The following is a 20,127-nucleotide window of genomic DNA, read 5'->3' as shown; positions in this document are numbered from 1 at the left end:
GTGACCCATTTTATATTTAAAATCCTTGAACACAAAAATTCAAGTTCAAGATGGAATCGCTCAGGGCGGTTATTCCAAGCCTGGACGAGGGGGATTACATGGTATCCTGGGACATCAAGGATGCTTACCTGCATGTCCCCATTTACCATCCTCGCCAGGAGTACCTCAGATTTGTGGTACAGGATTACCATTACCAAGTCCAGACACTGCCGTTTGGACTGTACATGGCACCGAGGGTGTTTTATCAAGGTAATGGCCGAAATGTTGATACTCCTTCAAAAAAAGGGAGTTGTAATTATCCCGTACTTGGACAATCTCGTTATAAGGGCGAAGTCCAAGGAGCAGTTGGTAGTCGGGGTAGCACTATTTTGGAAAGTGCTACAACAGCATGGTTGGATTCTAAACAGTCCAAAGTCACAGCTGGTTCCTATGACACGTCTACTGTTCCTGGGGATGGTTCTGGACATAAACCAGAAATAGTGTTTCTCCCGGAGGAGAAAGCCAAGGAGTTGTCATCTCTAGTCAGAGACCTCCTGAAGCCAAAATAGGTAGCGGTGCATCATTGCACGCGAGTCCTGGGAAAAATGGTAGCTTCCTACGAAGCAATCCCATTAGGCAGGTTCCATACAAGAACTTTTCAGAGGGACCTGTTGGACAAGTGGTCCGGATCGCATCTTCCGATGCATAGGCTGATAACCCTGTCTCCAAGGACCAGGGTATCTCTACTGTGGTGGCTGCAGAGTGCCCATCTTCAAGAGGGCCGCAGGTTCGGCATACAGGACTAGGTGCTAGTGACCATGGATTCCAGCCTTTGAGGCTGGGAGGCAGTCACACAGGGAAGAAATTTCCAGGGACTTTGGTCAAGTCAGGTTATTTCCCTACACATAAATATTCTGGACCTGAGGGCCATTTACAATGCCCTGAGGCCGGCAAGGCCTCTGCTTCAAAACCAGCCGGTACTGATCCAATCAGACAACATCACGGCAGTCGCCCATGTAAACCAACAGGGCGGCACAAGAAGCAGGATGGCGATGGCAGAAGCCACAAGGATTCTCCGATAGGCGGAAAATCATGTGTTAGCACTGTCAGCAGTGTGCATTCCCGGAGTGGACAACTGGGAAGCAGATCTTCTCAACAGACACGACCTCCACCCGGGAGAATGGGGACTTCCTCCAGAAGTCTTCCAATAGGATTGTACACCATTGGGAAAGGCCACAGGTGGACATGATGGCGTCCCGCCTCAACAAAAAGCTATAAAAGATATTGCACCGGGTCAAGGGACCCTCAGGCGATAGCTATGGACGCTCTGGTAACACCGTGGGTGTACCAGTCGGTTTATGTGTTCTCCCCTCTGCCTCTCATACCAAAGGTACTGAGAATAATAAGTAGGCGAGGAGTAAGAACGATACTCGTGGATGGCCAAGAAGAGCTTGGTACCCAGAACTTCAAGAATTTATATCAGAGGACCCATGGCCTCTGCCACTCAGACAGGACCTGCGGCAGCAGGGGCCCTGTCTGTTCCAAGACTTACCGCAGCTGCGTTTGTCGGCATGGCGGTTGAACGCCGGATCCTGAAGGAAAAGGGCATTCCGGAGGAAGTCATTCCTACGCTTACTAAAGCCAGGAAAGAGGTTACAGCAACTCATTATCACCGCATATGGCGAAAATATGTTGCATGGTGTGAGGCCGAAAGGGCCCCAACAGAGGAATTTCAACTAGGTCGATTTCTGCATTTCCTGCAAGCAGGAGTGACTATGGGCCTTAAATTGGGTTCCATTAAGGTACAGATCTCGGCTCTGTCGATTTTCTTTCAAAAAGAACTAGCTTCAGTACCTGAAGTTCAGACATTTATAAAAGGAGTGCTGCAGAGTCAGCCCCCGTTTGTGCCTCCTGTGGCACCTTGGGATCTCAACGTGGTGTTGAGTTTCTTAAAATCACATTGGTTTGAACCACTAAAAACCGTGGATCTGAAATATCTCACGTGGAAGGTGGTTATGTTATTGGCCTTGGCTTCTGCCAGGCGAGTATCAAAGTTGGCGGCTTTGTCTTGTAAAAGCCCTTATTTGATTTTCCATATGGATAGGGCAGAATTGAGGACTCGTCCCCAGTTTCTCCCAATGGTGGTGTCAGCGTTTCACCTGAACCAGCCTATTGTGGTGCCTAGGCTACTAGGGACTTGGAGGACTCCAAGTTGCTAGACGTTGTCAGGGCACTGAAAATATATGTTTCCAGAACGGCTAGAGTCAGAAAATCTGACTCGCTGTTTATCCTATATGCACCTAACAAGCTGGGTGCTCCTGCTTCTAAGCAGACTATTGCTCGTTGGATTTGTAGTACAATTCAGCTTGCACATACTGTGGCAGGCCTGCCACAGCCAAAATCTGTCAATGCCCATTCCACAAGGAAGGTGGGCTCATCTTGGGCGGCTGCCCGAGAGGTCTCGGCTTTACAACTTTGCCGAGCAGCTACTTGGTCAGGGGCAAACACGTTTGCAAAAATTCTACAAATTTGATACCCTGGCTGAGGAGGACCTGGAGTTCTCTCATTCAGTGCTGCAGAGTCATCCGCACTCTCCCGCCCGTTTGGGAGCTTTGGTATAATCCCCATGGTCCTTACGGAGTTCCCAGCATCCACTAGGACGTTAGAGAAAATAAGAATTTACTCACCGGTAATTCTATTTCTCGTAGTCCGTAGTGGATGCTGGGCGCCCATCCCAAGTGCGGTTTATCTGCAATACTTGTACATAGTTATGGTTAACTAAATCGGGTTATTGTTGAGCCATCTGTTGAGAGGCTCTATTGTTTCATACTGTTAACTGTGTTTCATATCACGAGTTGTACGGTGTGATTGGTGTGGCCGGTATGAGTCTTACCCGGGATTCAAAATCCTTCCTTATTGTGTACGCTCGTCCGGGCACAGTACCTAACTGAGGCTTGGAGGAGGGTCATAGTGGGAGGAGCCAGTGCACACCAGGTAGTCTAAGATCTTTCTAGAGTGCCCAGCCTCCTTCGGAGCCCGCTATTCCCCATGGTCCTTACGGAGTTCCCAGCATCCACTACGGACTACGAGAAATAGAATTACCGGTGAGTAAATTCTTATTTTCATATTGTTACTACCGTCTGCCCCTGAAATTAACTTCCGCATATAGTATATAGCATTGAGTGTCTTTACAGTGATTATAACACCAGTAATTATATACTCACTCGTTTTCTGGTTATTTGACCCACAAATAAGTTTATATTACGCAAGAAACTTGTAATTACATATAGAGATCTAAAATGGTAAATTTCATAGCCACAATGTAAAATTTAACAACACATAAACAAAATATGCTGACGGGAGAAAAACTATATTGTGCAATACATGGTCAGTTTATATATAAGTGTACAGTGTGTATATGAAAACATTAAATTATGACCAGTTATTAATCACTTCCACTGACCTTGGCAGGCATTGGCATAAAACCATTCATGAACACAGAATACTTTCAGTAAGTGGCCTTGTGCAGACAGCTTAATTTCAGCTCAGTTTGTGAGTTCTTTCCCTTTTTTTCATAATCTCTTTCTACCTTGAAATAAATGCCCATTGTCCTTCCCAGTGGGCCTATTGCTGTCAGTTACCATATATAACCTGGCATTCTACTTTCATTACACTTACAAAATTGTAGGAACATTAAAAATTTGGATTTTGCTCTGGAGAATTAAATGTAACCAAGTTCTTCATTAATATCCATCAAATGAAATTTTATTTCATATACCAAAGACAGTATCATTATTATTTTTCTTTCTTTCATTAAATAGAGACATAATTACATTAGTCTCTATGGAATAATAAAAGTGTGTGTTTGGTGTATGTGGAATATTAGAAGTATTGATAAACTGTTTTATGGATCTGAATAACTAGCTTTTAAAGTACTGCGGAAAGCTTCAGTTTTTCATAGTGTACGGTATGTGATTATTTTTTTAAATGTTAACTTCAGACTTCACCTGAATAGCGGTGTGTGCCTTGTTTTGAAATGAACATGGGTAAAACATTCTGTAGCCAATTAGATGATAAGAAAGCTCATAGCTGCATATTATTTAATTCCACAGCACAGTTAAGGGGGGTACACACGGAGCGATGTTCAGCTAATTTCTAAGCAATCTGACTAGATTGCTTAGAAATTAGCTGAACATCGCTCCGTGTGTAGGGGTGCAGGCGCCAGCGATGCGCGGTCCCGCGCGTCGCTATCGCCGGTACTAGATTGGCCTGCATGCAGGCACAATCTAGCAGGTCGCTCATTTCACCGCTGGGTGAAATGATCGGCCCCCGTGTCCGTCCCTCACCTCACTCAGCACATCGCTCTGTGCTGAGCGGGGGGAGGCATGTGTGCTGGGCGGTCTGTGCTAGACCACTCAGCACACATCTCTGGGGAAATCTCCCCATCAGTATGGCCCTTAAGCGTAGTGTTTAGAATTACTGCCCCACAACCTTGAGGTCATGAGTTAAATTCCTTCCTAAGGTAGTATATGTGTGGAATTTGTATGCCTCTGTGTTAACGTGGGTTTTCTCAGGGTGCTCCAGTTTCTACCAGCACATTAAAATATTTTGGCACGCTAGGTCCCATGAGACTCTACTAGCGTTAGGCTTTTTTTTTGCGTCGTCAATGCCAAAAATGTGTCTTAGTGATGCAACTAGGATGCACCAGGAACCTGTGCTCATTAATTTGATATGCAAGACTTGTATATAGGAGCCTCTGAATTGTTTATCTGTGTGACTGAGCCTCTGAATCTGTATACAAAGTGCTACAATGCAGTGGACGTAGCTTTTTTCCATACCAATTTCTGCTGTGCTTCATATACAGACTCCGTCGCACACAGATATACAAGTGTCGCATATCAAATTAATTAGTACAATCTCCTGCTGCATCACGTTGCGACTAAGACACATTTCCTGCAAAAAAAGATGCCTAATGCTAACGGAGCTGCACAGCACTTGGTGGCTCACTCCTGCCATGTGTGGCGTATTGAGGTAAATTATATGCCTAATCTGTAGGTTAACTGGATTCTGGGGGGAAGTAGCTAATTGCCATTGCTTGTCGATTCAATTATCGTGGATTAGCTCACGCGTAAAGTCCACAATAAAAAGCACCCTGTGGGGTTTAACATGCAGAGAAACCCTTTGAGTCTTCATTTTGCATGGAATAAAAGGGTTGACGCACGGGCAAATAGCAGTTTTATTGATTAGTTCTGGCATGAAACATGGAACTATTCCTGGTGTGGCAAACCCTATGGCTAATTGTATTCCTCCCTGTATGTCTGTCAGTGTTCTAGAAAATATACAGTAGATGCTCCACTAGGTCAGGGACTGATGTGAATGGCTAAAATATGCTGTAAACTGCTGAGTAATATGTATGTGTTCTGTAAATGATTGTTAATAAATAAATGTTTAAGGAAAGAAGGGCATTAATCTTGTGGCAGGTAGTGAGCAGACCACTTGTGATAGAGTGCCGGGACAAATGTTATTGGGGAGATGTCATTGTGTGAGAAAGGTAATGGAATAAAGCCTTTGTCTGGGAGCTTTATATTGGAAAATGCACTGTCCCTTAAAATAGACAAATTGATTCAAGAAGAATGTGGTATGAAACAAGCCTTTAATAGAATTATAGTTGATCCAAACTGTCAATATTTAAAATTCCTACCTTGCACTCCAAAGCATTATTGAAGGGGGCCCAGGGCACTCGCCCCTGGTGTCATCTCCCCCATTAATCCAGCTCTATGTTTTTATAAAAAGGTAACCCTAAATCAAAGCTAAATGATTTCAGTAAATTATTTTACACAGATGTTAGGACTATGCACAATTACAGTGTTTGAGCTAGGGATTTAAAGTGACTAGATAGTGGGATTTAAATCCAGACATGGATCTCCTGCAAAACCAACCCTGCTGTACACAAAATATGAAATACCTACTATACAGATGGAGCCTCCGTTATCTTGGCTGGCTGAGGCGTTAGTCGCGATCGCGCATGCGCATGGTGCCTTGGCGCAAGGAGGCTCGCCTAGTAGTAGGGAGGAGCACAGAGCATTTGGCGTTACCTTTAAGTGTAATACCTGCGATCATCCACCAGATGTCGCTTTTTAAAATCACCATTGCGCATGCATGTGTTGTCCATTAAAATACAATACCGAACTACTGTGTAAGAACTACTTTACTGGTGCATCTCATTATGCTACAATATGCTACAGTATGTCATACAGTATATTACAGTGTACAGACGCAAATACAGTATAGTACAATATATACAGATGCAAACGAATGTGATAAAGCCACAGTATAGTACATTGATGTTAGGGATATGTGAGTGTCCAAGTCCCGCAGACAAATCAACAAATAAAATGAATGTGTTACAGGTATGGTCTATTGATGTTAGGGATACAGTATATTAGCGTCCAAATCCCGAAGCTATTATGGCATAATCAAAACCAATGGGCTTATGCATCTGTCATGCAGCGACGTTTCCGAGTGGTGAAGTTTTCCGCTTCCCATGCTTAGAGACCCGGGTTCGATTCCCAAAGTGCGAATGCATGTTAATTTTTTCCTGACAATGTATTAATTTTTTATTTTTGTATCTATTGTACTATACCTTCACATTTAATAGAAGTGTGCACACAAGTTTTACATAAAGCAGGGCAAATCTGCAGGAGCGTATCTACTGTAAAATACACAGCGGCTACGAGGATAAGGTTCTATGCATCGTAAGGTACACATACAATTCTGTAGCAGGCCAGACTCGATTGAAATGGCTACCACCTGTGACCCCTTGCCTCGTGGAAGCCCTCAGCTATGGAGCTAGCTAAAATACTCAGGGGTGATAAGGATAAGCGAGCGAGCTCTATGCACATTACGATACACCGCATAGCAAGTTGACAAAATGGCTGCCGCCCATGATCCCTTGCCTTGTGGAAGCCCTCAGCTATGGAGCCAGCGATGGCATAGGTTTTGCAAGTTACAGGGCAATGCTGAAGGAGCGTTACAATACCTTAGCTAAAATACACAGGGGCGATAGGGATAAGCGAGCTCTATGCACATTACAATACACCAGACTCAACCGACCGCATAGCAAACTGACAAAATGGCTGCCGCCCCAGTCCCCCTGCCATGTGGCAGCCCTCAGACATGGAGCGAGCGATGGCATAGGTTTTGCAGGCTACAGGGCAATGCTGAAGGAGCGTCTGAATCCCCTTGCTAAAATACTCAGGTGTGATAAGGATAAGTGAGCGAGCTCTATGCACATTACGATACACCGCATAGCAAGTTGACAAAATGGCTACCGCCCGTGATCCCTTGCCCCATGGAAGCCGTCAGCTATGAAGCCAGCGACGGCATAGGTTTTGCAGGCTACAGGGCAATGCTGAAGGAGCGTCTCAATACCTTAGCTAAAATACACATGGGCAATGAGGTCCCATAGAATGATCAATTAATAAATAAATATAGTGTATACAGTCACAAAACAAGGAGTTTAAGCTACAGTACAGTAGGGTCCATTGAAGTCAGGGATACAGTACAGTACGTGAGTGGCCAAATCCCGTAGCCATTAGGGCATAATCTATAACCAATGGCAAGGGATCACTGCTTACTGTACATTTAGACATTAGCTTGTATATCTGTGATGAGGCATGTGCATGCCTTTTTTCCCCTGACACTTTACTTTTCTATTGTAATATACTTGGACACTCATATTAGACGCTTCAGCAGACGAGAGAATGAATACTTTCTGCATAACATGGTATTTAACCAACACCCCCCATCCCGCTTCCCCCTGCTCATTTCACAGACAGGGACGGAGGTCAGGTTAGAATAAATTGACAACACAGTACTAATGTATACAGTAAGTAAATGAAGAGCTGATAAGAAGTGCAGACACAAGCTCTTGTGTCCCTTCTCATACAGTACAGCACAGATTCTCTCAGATTCGAACACTTACTGTAGTTGCGTCTGCATACACTACTGTATTTTTATTATTGATATGTCTACGGGTGTATTTTAGATAGCGGAATTAGATGCTCATGAAGCTTTGCTCTGATTTATGTAAATTCTGTGCGCACGTTTCTATTGAATGTGAAGGTACTATTACAGTAGATGACCCCAAACATTTTTTTTTTAAATGGCAGAAAAAATATTATTTTTATTAACTGCTCATTCTATGGGACCTCATTGCCGCTGTGTATACAGTATACTGTTTTTTAACTACTGTATAGAGACGCTCCTTCAGCTGTGCCCTGATTCTTGCAATATCGATACCGTTGCTCGCTCCATACAGTTGCTGTGGGCTTCCGTGAGGCGCTGGGTCATGAGCGGCATCCATTTTATGAACCTGCTCTGTGATTGAGTCTGGCCTGCTACTGTACTGTATGTGTACCGTACGGCGCATGGAGCTCGCTTAACCCCATAGGTGCTGTGTATTTTAAATAGCGGAATGTGACGTTCCTGCAGCTGTGTCTTGACTTATGTAAAATCTGTGTCACAATTCTATTGATTGTGAAAGTATATTATGATAGATTACCAAGAAAAAGAGTCAGGAAAAAATAAACATGTATTATATTAGCACTTAGGAAATCGAACTCGGGACTCTTAGCATGGGAAGCGGTACACCTCACCCCTCAGACACGGCGGCTCATGATAAATGTACAGGCTCATGTGTAAATGTACTGTAAGCAGTCATCCCTTCATATTGGACACCATACTGTATCCTTATCAATAATGGACCATAGTTTGTAACACGTTCTACAGTATATCATGATTTGCGTGTATATAAACTACAGTATTGCTTTATTAACACATTTGTTGCGTCTGAGTCTGTATACACTAACACGGCAAAGGACAAGTATTTTGACACGTTCATTTGCGTCTCTATAAACTTTTTTTTTCTTTATGCTCTCCGTCTGACCATTGGTCTGTGTGTACAGTATGCACGTACATTTGTCACTGACCATTTGCAAGAGCTTGTAGATCAATCCGCCGCTATTCACTCTAAAGTACTGGATTAGTGGAGCATTAGCTACCCAGTGGTGGAGATGTGTATTGCATGCTGAGTATGTAGTCGTGCCTCAACGCGCCTGTCTGTGATTAAACACCGCAACCTAAGCTTTAGCCTAGGTGCGACTAAACCTCTGTTTAGGCGGAGAAACAGCGAAGATAACGGAGGCTCCAGCTGTACCTCTCAGCATTTCAAAATAGACAATCATAACAAAATAGATCACGTCGCCTTCACTTTTAGAGATGACAGTGCCCTGTTGACTCCCCTTTAGCCTTGAATAGGGGTGTACTGTATGTAAAGTTCTACACATCACTGATTTGTTTTAAAGATGTAAACTACATTGTTAGTAGCAGTGATTAAATATCCTGTAATATTGTAAATAACTTTGCATTTTCTTTGGTAGGCAAGCTAATGAGGAGTATCAAGTGCTTGCAAATTCCTGGAGATATTCTTCAGCATTTTCAAACAAACTTTTCTTCACCATTGTGGACTATGATGAAGGAGCAGATGTTTTCCAGCAGGTAAATAATTATTCTCCGTGTTATATACAGTATGCACATTTTTAAATATAAGCATCATGATGCTACTGTGGGATGCAGTCAGAGGACCAACAGTGGGATCCCAATGGTCAGAATCCCAATAGATCCCGAAGGTAAGTACTGCCCTTGGGGTTAGGGTTAGGCACTCGGGGGAGTGTTGGGATTAGGCTGCGTGGGGTGGAGAAGGCAGATCTTTTTACAGGAAGCAGTTAGGATCCTGGCTGTCAGTATCCCGGCAGTCAGAATCCCGACACCGGAATACCTACCCTATTCTGAATGCCGACACCGTGGGGGAGGTTTAGGGTTAAGCTGCGGGGGGGGGGGGGGGGGTGTTAAGGTTAGGCACTCCCCTCAGAGGGTTAGGCTGCAGGGGGGAGGGTTAGGTTTAGGGAGCGAGGACAGGGGGTTAGGTTTAGGCACCAAGGGGGGAGGTTAGGGTTAGGCACCAATGGGGGTGGTTAGGGTTAGGCTACAGGGAGGGTCAGTTAGGAGGTTGGGGAGAGAGGAGAACACCCCTTTCTCACCCCTGTTGGCTTCGTACACATCGGGATCCCCGTTTTACGTATCCCAAAACACGCAAATCATTGGTTGTATTATAGTGAACACTTCAAACAGAATTTAAGTTTAAAAGATTTCAAATCATAGCATCAAGTACATATGATGACATCTCTGAAATACATAAACAGTGAAACAATATATATTAACAGCAGCTTTAAACAGTGTATAGCAATGCTTATACGGTAACTACTAAAACAGTTGTACTAATTGTGCTGACAATTTTGTAAATATTTTAAAAAAAAATGGTTACAAAAATGTAATATTGCAGGTAGCTAGATGCTTTCATATACATCCTGATATTTTATAGAAATTGTTCTTTTTGTGTTTTATGTCTTCATAAATCATTTGTTGACACAAAAAAGGGAAAAAATGACAGATTTGCCAGTCCTGAACAAAATAAAATGTCATGCACTTTTCAGGACACATTAGATAGAAATGTGTTGTTTACTGAATGTCCTTTATCGAGATGGCTTTATATATACTTGGCCATATGTTTACTTGATTTCACTTTGTTAAGGTAGCGAATACATTTTCTAAAGAAAGACAATTTAAGGAGAAAGGAGCAGATGCAGTTTTTATGTTAATAGTGTGCATTAACATAACTCACACCCTTCCGAAAAAAAGGCCATCTGTTATAAAGTAATTTTCAATTGCTTCTCATAAATATTAGTATAGAACTAGTAAAAATGTTCTAAATAAATGTCAGATATATTATACAAAGCGTTATAAGCTGTGCTGCAATTATGCAATTAACAGTTTTACAGCCGCAAGTATCTCTATAAAGTATTGGACAATGTAATATTGTGGCTTAAAAAGTACATTCAGTATGGTTATGGGGAAGTAGGTAAATAAGAATATAACATTCCGCCATTATAAGGAATGCAGTGGTCCTCCAATATAAGTGGCATGGTCCTAACTGCTATTAAATAACATGGTTTATATGAACTGTTATTATACCCCTTTCCACAGCACATCATGGGTCTAATTCTGATTTGAACTAAAGCAAAGAAATGCAAGTAACTATGTACCTGGGCAAAACCATGTTGCACTGCAGGTGGGGCAGATGTAACATGTACAGAGAGATTTAGATTTGGGAGGGAAGTGTCCAAAGTGAAATCTAAATTGCAGTGTAACAAATAAAGCTGTCATTTGTAGGATACATGCAAAAGCAGACAGTATTTACCCAGCACAGAAAAAAATATAATTGTATTTGCTCCCCTTGCATGGCAACATGGTTTATTCCAGACACAAATTTCCTTGTTTTTTTTGTGTTTGTTTTTTTGCTTTACTTCCAAATCAGAATCAGGCCCCAGGTGTCAGTTTTAAATAGCCTTGACAATTGACCTCTCATTCAGTATATTTTCAAATTATCGTTAATATATTATGGTAGTTATATACTTACAAAGAGATTTGTTTATGAAAATAAAGTAAATAAAGCCTCAATAATAATATTGAGTCAAATATTTGTTTCCAACGTGCATTAAAATCCATTTATCATTCAAATTCCTATCAATAAAAAGGTACTGTATTTAATATTGCAGTAATATTTACAAATGGTCATTGAAAAATATAGTCATTTGTTCTTAATTATCCGATTGTAAATTTGCTCAATCATGTCATCCCAAAATAAGCATTTTATACTTTGATGGAGTTATTCTTTAAATAGGATGCGCCATTAGTGAGTTACAGTATCAGTGTATTGTACTACAACAGTAAAATCCATTCCGCACTTCCCTTATATGGTGCACTTACGGGAAATCACTCTTTCTTATGCTGTAGAAGCAGACATGTTGAGATAAACCATTGTCTTACAGACCCTTACATTACAGACATATATGCTTGGCTCTCAACAATTGATTTGAATTGTGGTGCATTTAATAAATCCGGCTAAAATAGAGAATTAGGAATATGAGACATTAGTTGTTTTCTTGACAATACAGCTTTGATCACGTCCTGCACCTTTAAAAAATCTCTAGGAAGAGTAATAAGATAAATAGTGTTCAGTCTCATTTTTGATAATTTGACAGAGAGGCAGCTACTGTATTTCTTAGCATGCTTTGTCAGAAGCTACTTTAGAGGTGTTATTGGTAAAAGTGAGAGACCAGACAGAAACAGATGGGAGGCAAATGGCTGTCAGAAATATTATATAAGACAGTACAGCTCAAACTGCTCCATAACGTCATTCTTCTACCATTTTTATTTACTCTTACGGTATGGTTTTCAACTGACTACGCACTCACAGGTGTAATGCAAATGGTATAACCTAATTATTTGACTTTTGTTTGTCATTCATGCTATTATACTCAACTCCTAAACAAGAAGGGCTGCTTGCTCTCTGTATTACTGTACAGTTTTATATAAGGGCCATGCCAAACACATCCACAGTTGGGATCCTTGGCTTATCTGCACATACTGTGAATTTCTAGCCTTTTAATGTTTCTCTTATTAAAGATAAAATCTATTTTTCTCTGTATACAGTACCTTGTAGTTGGTGTACAGAGCTGTCATTTCTGTGGATTCTTTAAAAAAATAATTCCATTTCTGTTTCAAAGCATTTAATTACATACAATGGGCTTGATTTAGGATTGATTGTAAAGATACCCCTTGTTTCCATATGAGCAGATTCTGCACACTTGCGAGTCTGTACTAGTTTGACTTGCAAACATTGTAACATATAGATGTCTAGAGGAAAGATGAAACAAACGCAATCATCAGCTCCAAATTTGCAGCCAGTTTAAAATATGTCTGAATCTGAGTAACCCAAATCTGAGTAACCCAAACTAACCCCAGACTTGTATCTTTACACAATGAAGAAATTAATCTCTCTAAAGGCTTGCCGATTAAATGAGCGACATCACTAATTTTCCCCCTCCCTGAGCGACGTTGCTCATTTTATCGGCAAGTGTGTATGCCGCCAGCGACGACCGATGCGCGGCCCCGCAGGTTGGCAACGATCGACGCTGTCGGCAGTGCATGCATGCTCGATCTGGACTGTCGTCTAGGAGCTGCATGCACGGCCGGCGGAGGCGTGACGTCACTGAGCGATATGAGCGGTCATATCACTCAAGGCCTATGCACACTTGCCGATAAAATGAGCGACATTGTCTAATGTGTATGGACCTTAAGTGCAGAAGATTGCAAGTGGAAGATACATGTAATCTAAACAAAGACATACATAAAGGTATGTGTGTTGAAGGGTGCTATATTTATTTTTTATTAATCATTGTGCTATGTTTTTATTACTTATTGGGTTACAAAGCAGTGAAAATATTGATCCACCACTCAAATGGAAGGGATGAAGCAGGAACGGATCAGCACTGCTCATAAAACAGCACTGCTCATAAAACAGCACTGCTCATAAAACAGCACTGCTCATAAAACAACATGACTGGTCCCTGGGAAGCTGGGAGGAGAGGCCAGCCAACAGGAATTACCCCAGTGATTGGGCTGGCTCTGACATAAAGGATATAAGCCCATCCTGCCTAGACCAAGATTTTTGGTTCCCAGCTAAAAAAAAAATCAAATAAATTAAGAAAATTGGAAAAATAGGAGGGAAAAAAAGTAAACTTAAATAAGTCATAGTAAACTCCCACAGCCTATGGCCAATAAGCCCCTGTCCATGCATTAGGGCATACTGGGGGTAATTCCAAGTTGATCGCAGCAGGAATTTTGTTAACAGTTGGGCAAAACCATGTGCACTGCAGGGAAGGCAGATATAACATGTGCAGAAAGAGTTAGATTTGGGTGGGTTATTTTGTTTCTGTGCAGGGTAAATACTGGCTGCTTTATTTTTACACTGCAAATTAGATTGCAGATTGTACACACCACACCCAAATCTAACTCTCTCTGCACATGTTATATCTGCCTTCCCTGCAGTGCACATGATTTTGCCCAACTGCTAACAAAATTCCTGCTGCGATCAACTTGGAATTACCCCCACTGTAAAGCAGTTTTAAATGTTATTGAAGAAAAGTGCAAATAAGTGAGGAAGAAGCTGCACAAAGTTCGTAGAGCTATGACGTGTCATTTTAAGTTTCCACCATGTACCGTACATAGTTGCACAATGTGTTTTGTTCAGAGACCTGTGTGACCACAGAGTTTGCAGGCGTTCGGTATATTGGTCAATAGGTAGAATGTCGGCATGCTAACAGTGTCCACAATTGGCAGTGTTGGCGGTGCAGCTGTTTTGACGGTAAGTACCCTAATTCTAACCCCAAACTAATGTCGCCATCTCATGTGTCAACATTTCCGAATTCTACTTTGGGAACATATCGACATTTTGCAGTTGTTGACATGTTAGCTGTCGACATTTCGACAATGTTGACATCGTGACTGTAGACATGCAGACCACATCCCATTTTGCAGGTGGTAAATATCCGCACATACTGTATTCCAAGCTGAATAACCTTAAACTCAGATATGTCTACAGTATTTCTAGGAAATAGATAGTTGTAATACTAAATTGACATCTTGACTTTAACTATTCTAGTACTGTAAAAGAAAATAATTTAGAGTCCTTTGAATTTTTACCTTGCTCCTACTCCTGTATTATTAAATTTTAATGTACTCTGAGACTACTCAGAAACACATGTCTCTGTGACCTAGAATCACTTCCTAAGCTCACAATGCAATTTAAAGTCTTCAAATGTACCACCCGGACCTTCACACAGCGGAAGCAGCTACTATGTGTGCTAAAATATAATAATGAGAATGCACCCTCTCAATTCGTTAAGGAAAACCATGCAAATTGTATAACTGGTGCTTATTGTTAAAATATTATTTTTATCTATCTTCCATAAGGGATATTGGGGAGACTTAGTACGATGGGGTATAGACGGTGTCCAAATGAGCCGGTGTACTTTATATTTCTTTAATGGGTGTGCTGGCTCCTCTCCTCTATGCCCCCTCCCACAGGCAGTTTAGAAAAATGTGCCCTCAGGAGAGGATGCACATCTCTGCAGCTCCAAAGAGTTTTCTTCAATTTCTTTTAAACTTTTATTATTTTTGGTATGCTGTATGGGCAACAGCATACCTGTACCGTGGGAGATAGGGAGGGGAACGGTCTCTGGACTTGCAAGGTGTCAGAGCAGGTTCCCCACTGCAGGATCACTGTCCTGAGAGGTTGTTTGTTCAGCGGGGGACGTGTTGGAGTCTAGAGGACGCTGCGTCACAGCAGTCGTTTTTCTTTACACAAAACCAGCCTAATGTCACTTTCCCTGATTCTGCAGAGTTAGGTGACCTATTTAAATTAGCCTGGAAAAATCCAGACAAAAAATACCAAGTGTCAAAAAGATTTTTGCACACTTTCCCATTTGCTCCTGAAGGCAGGAAAATCTGGGAAGAACCCCGGGAGTTGATGTATCAGTCTCTCGACTGTCAAAAAAGACTGTGCTGCCTGCCCCGGGCTCCTTTACCATAAAGGACCCTGGGGACAGAAAAATAGAGACTACAGTAAAGTCTATCTACACAGCAGCAGGTGTATCGCAAAGGCCAGTCATAGCTGATTGCTGGATGACCCATGCCATTCATACGTGGGCTACTCAAATTCAGGAGGACCTATCCGGGGATATGCCTCTGGTCACTACGGTGATTCTCCCGAAGCATATTCAGGACACTGCACGCGTCTTGTGTGACTTGCTCAAGGAGGGAGCGCGACTGCATCACATCAGCTGCAATTGGGACGTTTCCTGCCAGGATACCTGGGTCAGGGACCTCATTTCTCAGGGCTACAAGCTGGAGTTCGACAGTGATCCTCCCCAACGATTTTTCAAATCAAGCTTACCAGCTTTGGAGGATACGCAAGTTACGTTGCAACAGACCATCCAAAAGTTGGTCCAGTCTCACGTCATTGTTCCAGTACCAATACCACAACGAGGCAAGAGTTATTACTCCAACCTGTTTGTGGTACCGAAGCCGAAAGGTTCGGTAAGGCTCATTTTGAATCTAAAGTCCTTGAACCCTTACCTGAAGGTTTTCAAGTTCAAAATGGAATCCTTGAGAGCAGTGATTGCGGTCCTGGAGGAACAGGAATTCATGGTTTCCTTGGATATCTTGGACGCCTACCTTCATATTCCGATTTGGACACTTCATCAGGCTTATCTGAGGTTTGCCCTGCTGGACAATCACTACCAGTTCCAGTCACTGCCCTTTGGCCTGTCCACAGCTCCAAGGGTATTTACAAAGGTAATGACGGAGATGATGTGTCAGCTCCGGGTCCAGGGGGTCAATGTTGTCCCTTACCTGGTTGATTTTCTGATAAAGGCAAGATCGAGGGATCTTTATTACTCCATATCAACCGCACTGTCCAACTTCTGTCATACCATGGGTGGATTCTTAATTTACAGAAGTCCCATTTGGAGCCAACTCATCGGATCCTGTTCTTGGGGATGTTACTGGATACTTTGGCCCAGAAGGTGTTCCTCCCAGAGGACAAAGCGAGAACACTTCAGGGGATGGTTCACATGGGGCTTCGACCTGCTCGAGTATCCATCCATCTTTGTATAAGATTGTTGGGGAAGAGGGTCGCCTCATATGAGGCGTTCCAATATGGGAGGTTTCATGCCACAACATTCCAATTGGATCTCCTGAGCAAGTGTTCCGGATCACATCTAGAGATACACCAGATTATTCGGCTGTCACCTCAGGCCAGGATTTCCCTCCTGTGGTGGCTGCAGTCCTCCAATCTGCTGGAAGGCCGGAAGTTCGGGATTCAGGATTGGACCCTCCTCACGACGGATGCGAGTCTGAGAGGATGGGGAGCTGTTACCCAAGGGGCGCAGTTCCAGGGCAGGTGGTCAGCCCACGAAGCCCTTCTTCCGATCAACATTCTGGATCTTTGGGCGATCTACACTGCTCTGCTTCAGGCCTCTTCTCTGCTCAGGGATCACGCGATCCAAGTACAGTCGGACAACGCCACGGCAGTGGCGTACATCAGTCGGCAAGGAGGGACAAAAAACAGAGCCTGCATGCGAGAGGTGTCAAAGATACTCCTCTGGGTGGAAAGAAATGCAAGAGCAATGTTGGCAATCTTCATTCTTGGAGTGGACACCTGGGAAGCAGACTTCCTGAGTCATTACAATCTCCACCCGGGGGAGTGGGGAATCCACCGTCAGGTGTTCCAGCAGATCATTCACCAGTGAGGCTTCTCGGCTCAACAAGACGCTTCACTGGTATTGCTCACGAACCAGGGACCCTCAGGCGAGGGCAGTGGATGAACTGACATCGCCTTGGCCTTACCGGTTGGTCTACCTGTTTCCTCTGATTCTGTTGCTCCCAAGGGTGCTCAAGTGAATCAGAAAACAAGGAGTCCAGGCTATTCTGATTACCCCGGACTGGCCTCGGAGGGCGTGGTACGCGGATCTTCTGGACACGTCCGTCGAAGACCCTTTGCCTCTACCACTAATAAGAGATCTTCTTCAACAAGGACTGCTCATCTACCCGGACATACGGCGACTTTGTTTGACGGCATGGAGGTTCAGCGGAAAATCCTAGCTCACAAGGGCCTTTCCAAAAAGGTTATTGCTACCATGGTTCAGGCCAGGAAACCTGTGAAGTCAAAACACTATCATCATATCTGGAGAAGATATGTCTCTTGGTGCGAGGAGCGCACGTATCCACCTGCAGAGTTCCACTTGGGACGTTTCTTATGTTTCCTGCAGGCTGGTATGGATAAGGGCTTACGTCTGTGTTCTATTAAGGTCCAGATTTCAGCTCTCTCCATTTTCTTCCAGAAGACATTGGCACTATTGCCATAAGTTCAGACCTTCTTGCAAGGGGTACTCCACATACAACCTCCTTTTATGCCGCCTTCGGCACCCTGGGATTTGAGTGTGGTATTGGAATTTCTACAGTCCTCCTGGTTTGAACCTCTGATGACGATAGAAGACAAGTACCTCACGTGGAAGACGGTGATGTTACTGGCCCTGGCTTCTGCTAGGCGTGTCTCAGAATTGGGGGCCTTATCGTGTAAAAGTCCATACTTGGTCTTTTACAAGGATAAAGCGGAGCTCAGGTCTCTGTGTTTCACTTGAATCAGCCTATTGTGGTTCCATCAAGTTCTGATACTTCTGCTCCTCCGGAGGCATTGGATGCTGTGCGAGCCTTGAAGATCTATGTCAAGCGAACGGCTCAGATCAGGAAGACGGATCCCTCGTTCGTACTCTGTGATGCACAGAAAAAGCAGTCCATTGCTCATTGGCTCAGGCTTACTATCCAACAGGCCTATGTGTCGGCAGCCTTACCTGTTCCTAAGTCTCTGAAGGCCCACTCTACAAGATCAGTGGGCTCTTCCTGGGCAGCTGCCCGTGGAATCTCGGCCTTGCAACTATGCCGAGCTGCTACCTGGTCAGGGAAGAACACTTTTGTGAAGTTCTATAAGTTTGATATCCTGGCCAAAGAGGATACCCAGAATGGGCAGGCGGTGCTGCACATTCCCGCCCGTTCTGGAAGCTTTGGAACGTCCCCATCGCACGAAGTCTCCCCAATATCCCTTATCGATGGTAGAGAAAATAGGATTTTAATTACCTACCGGTAAATCCTTTTCTCGTAGTCCATAAGGGATATTGGGCGACCGCTTCAGAGCATTGACTTTTCTGCAGGTTCTCTCTTATGTGTTACCTGTTCATCTGTTGATGTTGTTGTTACCAGCCGTTGCTGGTTGTTGTATGTTAGTGGTGTGCTGGTGTAGAAATCTCACCACTCATTGTTATGTTCCTTCTCTTATATATGTCCTTTCTCCTTTGGGCACTGTTTTACCTATAACTGCCTGTGGGAGGGGGCATAGAGGGGAGGAGCCAGCACACCCAGTGAAGAAATTTAAAGTGCAGCTGCTCCTTTGGACCCTGTCTATACCCCTTCGTACTAAGTCACCCCAATAGGGGTCATTCCGAGTTGTTCGCTAGCTGCTTTAGTTCGCTGCGCAGCGATCAGGCAAAAAAATTGCACTTCTGCACATGCATATGCGGTGAAATGCGCACGTGCGTCATACTATTACAACGAACGATGTAGTTTCACACAAGTTCTTGCAAAGCTTTTCAGTCGCACTGCTGGCCGTAGAGTGATTGACAGCAAGAGTGCGTTTCTGGATGTCAACTGGCCGTTTTCAGGGAGTGCCTGGAAAAACGCAGGCGTGGCTGGGTGAACGCAGGGCGTGTTCGTGACGTCAAAACAGGAACTGAACAGTCTGAAGTGATCGCAAGCGCTGAGTAGGTCTGAAGCTACTCTGAAACTGCACAAAATTATTTTGCAGCCGCTCTGCGATCCTTTCGTTCGCACTTCTGCTAAGCTAAAATACATTCCCAGTTGGAGGCGGCGTAGCGTTTGCACGGCTGCTAAAAATTGCTAGCGAGCGATCAACTCGGAATGACCCCCAATATCCCTTATGGACTGTGAGAAAAGGATTTACTGGTAGGTAATTAAAGTCCTATTTTTATCATCCAACATAGTTCACTTACTGTACAATGTCTATTTTTCCATAGTTTGCTACAATACAATAATAACAACAAAATAAAATAACAGCACAAGTTGGAATACTGGATGTTCCGAGACAAGTTTTGCTTTATTTGGCACATAAAGGGAATTGTGGGCAGTTTTATGGCCTGAGCAAGCTTCAGGTCACATAAATGTTTTAGGGTTGCCGTGTACATGTCTGTCTTCGTGTGCATAGAGAATTCACTTTGTTTCTGTTTAAGTTAATGCGATTGCAATTCCCTATCATAAACAAGTAACATTCTGTGTTGTTCTTCTTGCAGCTGAATATGAATTCTGCTCCCACATTTATGCATTTCCCTGCAAAAGGCAAACCCAAGAGAGCGGATACCTTCGATCTTCAGCGGATCGGGTTTGCTGCAGAACAGCTAGCAAAATGGATTGCTGATAGAACAGATGTTCATGTACGTAAACAATACCACACAGCAGAATGCTAGATGGGAGAAATATTCAGCTCTTTGTCCTTTCATTTATTTTTAATCATATAGTGCATGTTTTTTCCAGTTTATATTGCTCATACTGTGTAAC

At 43.3% G+C, this 20,127-nt stretch overlaps 1 protein-coding gene across 2 annotated transcripts in view; it reads left to right on the top strand.

Moving 5' to 3' along the window:
- The window catches only part of TUSC3 (tumor suppressor candidate 3), a 563,832-nt gene that overhangs the window by 378,738 nt on the left and 164,967 nt on the right, over window positions 1-20,127 (top strand). For both annotated transcript variants that reach the window (XM_063920865.1, XM_063920866.1), the window contains exons 3-4: window positions 9,420-9,537; window positions 19,863-20,003. In XM_063920865.1, coding sequence (XP_063776935.1) covers window positions 9,420-9,537; window positions 19,863-20,003 — 259 coding nt within the window. The remainder of the gene's footprint in view (window positions 1-9,419; window positions 9,538-19,862; window positions 20,004-20,127) is intronic.

The sequence above is a fragment of the Pseudophryne corroboree genome, chromosome 1, assembly GCF_028390025.1.
Source record: "Pseudophryne corroboree isolate aPseCor3 chromosome 1, aPseCor3.hap2, whole genome shotgun sequence".
Lineage (NCBI taxonomy): Eukaryota > Metazoa > Chordata > Amphibia > Anura > Myobatrachidae > Pseudophryne > Pseudophryne corroboree.
This window is presented reverse-complemented; position numbering and strand designations above follow the sequence as displayed.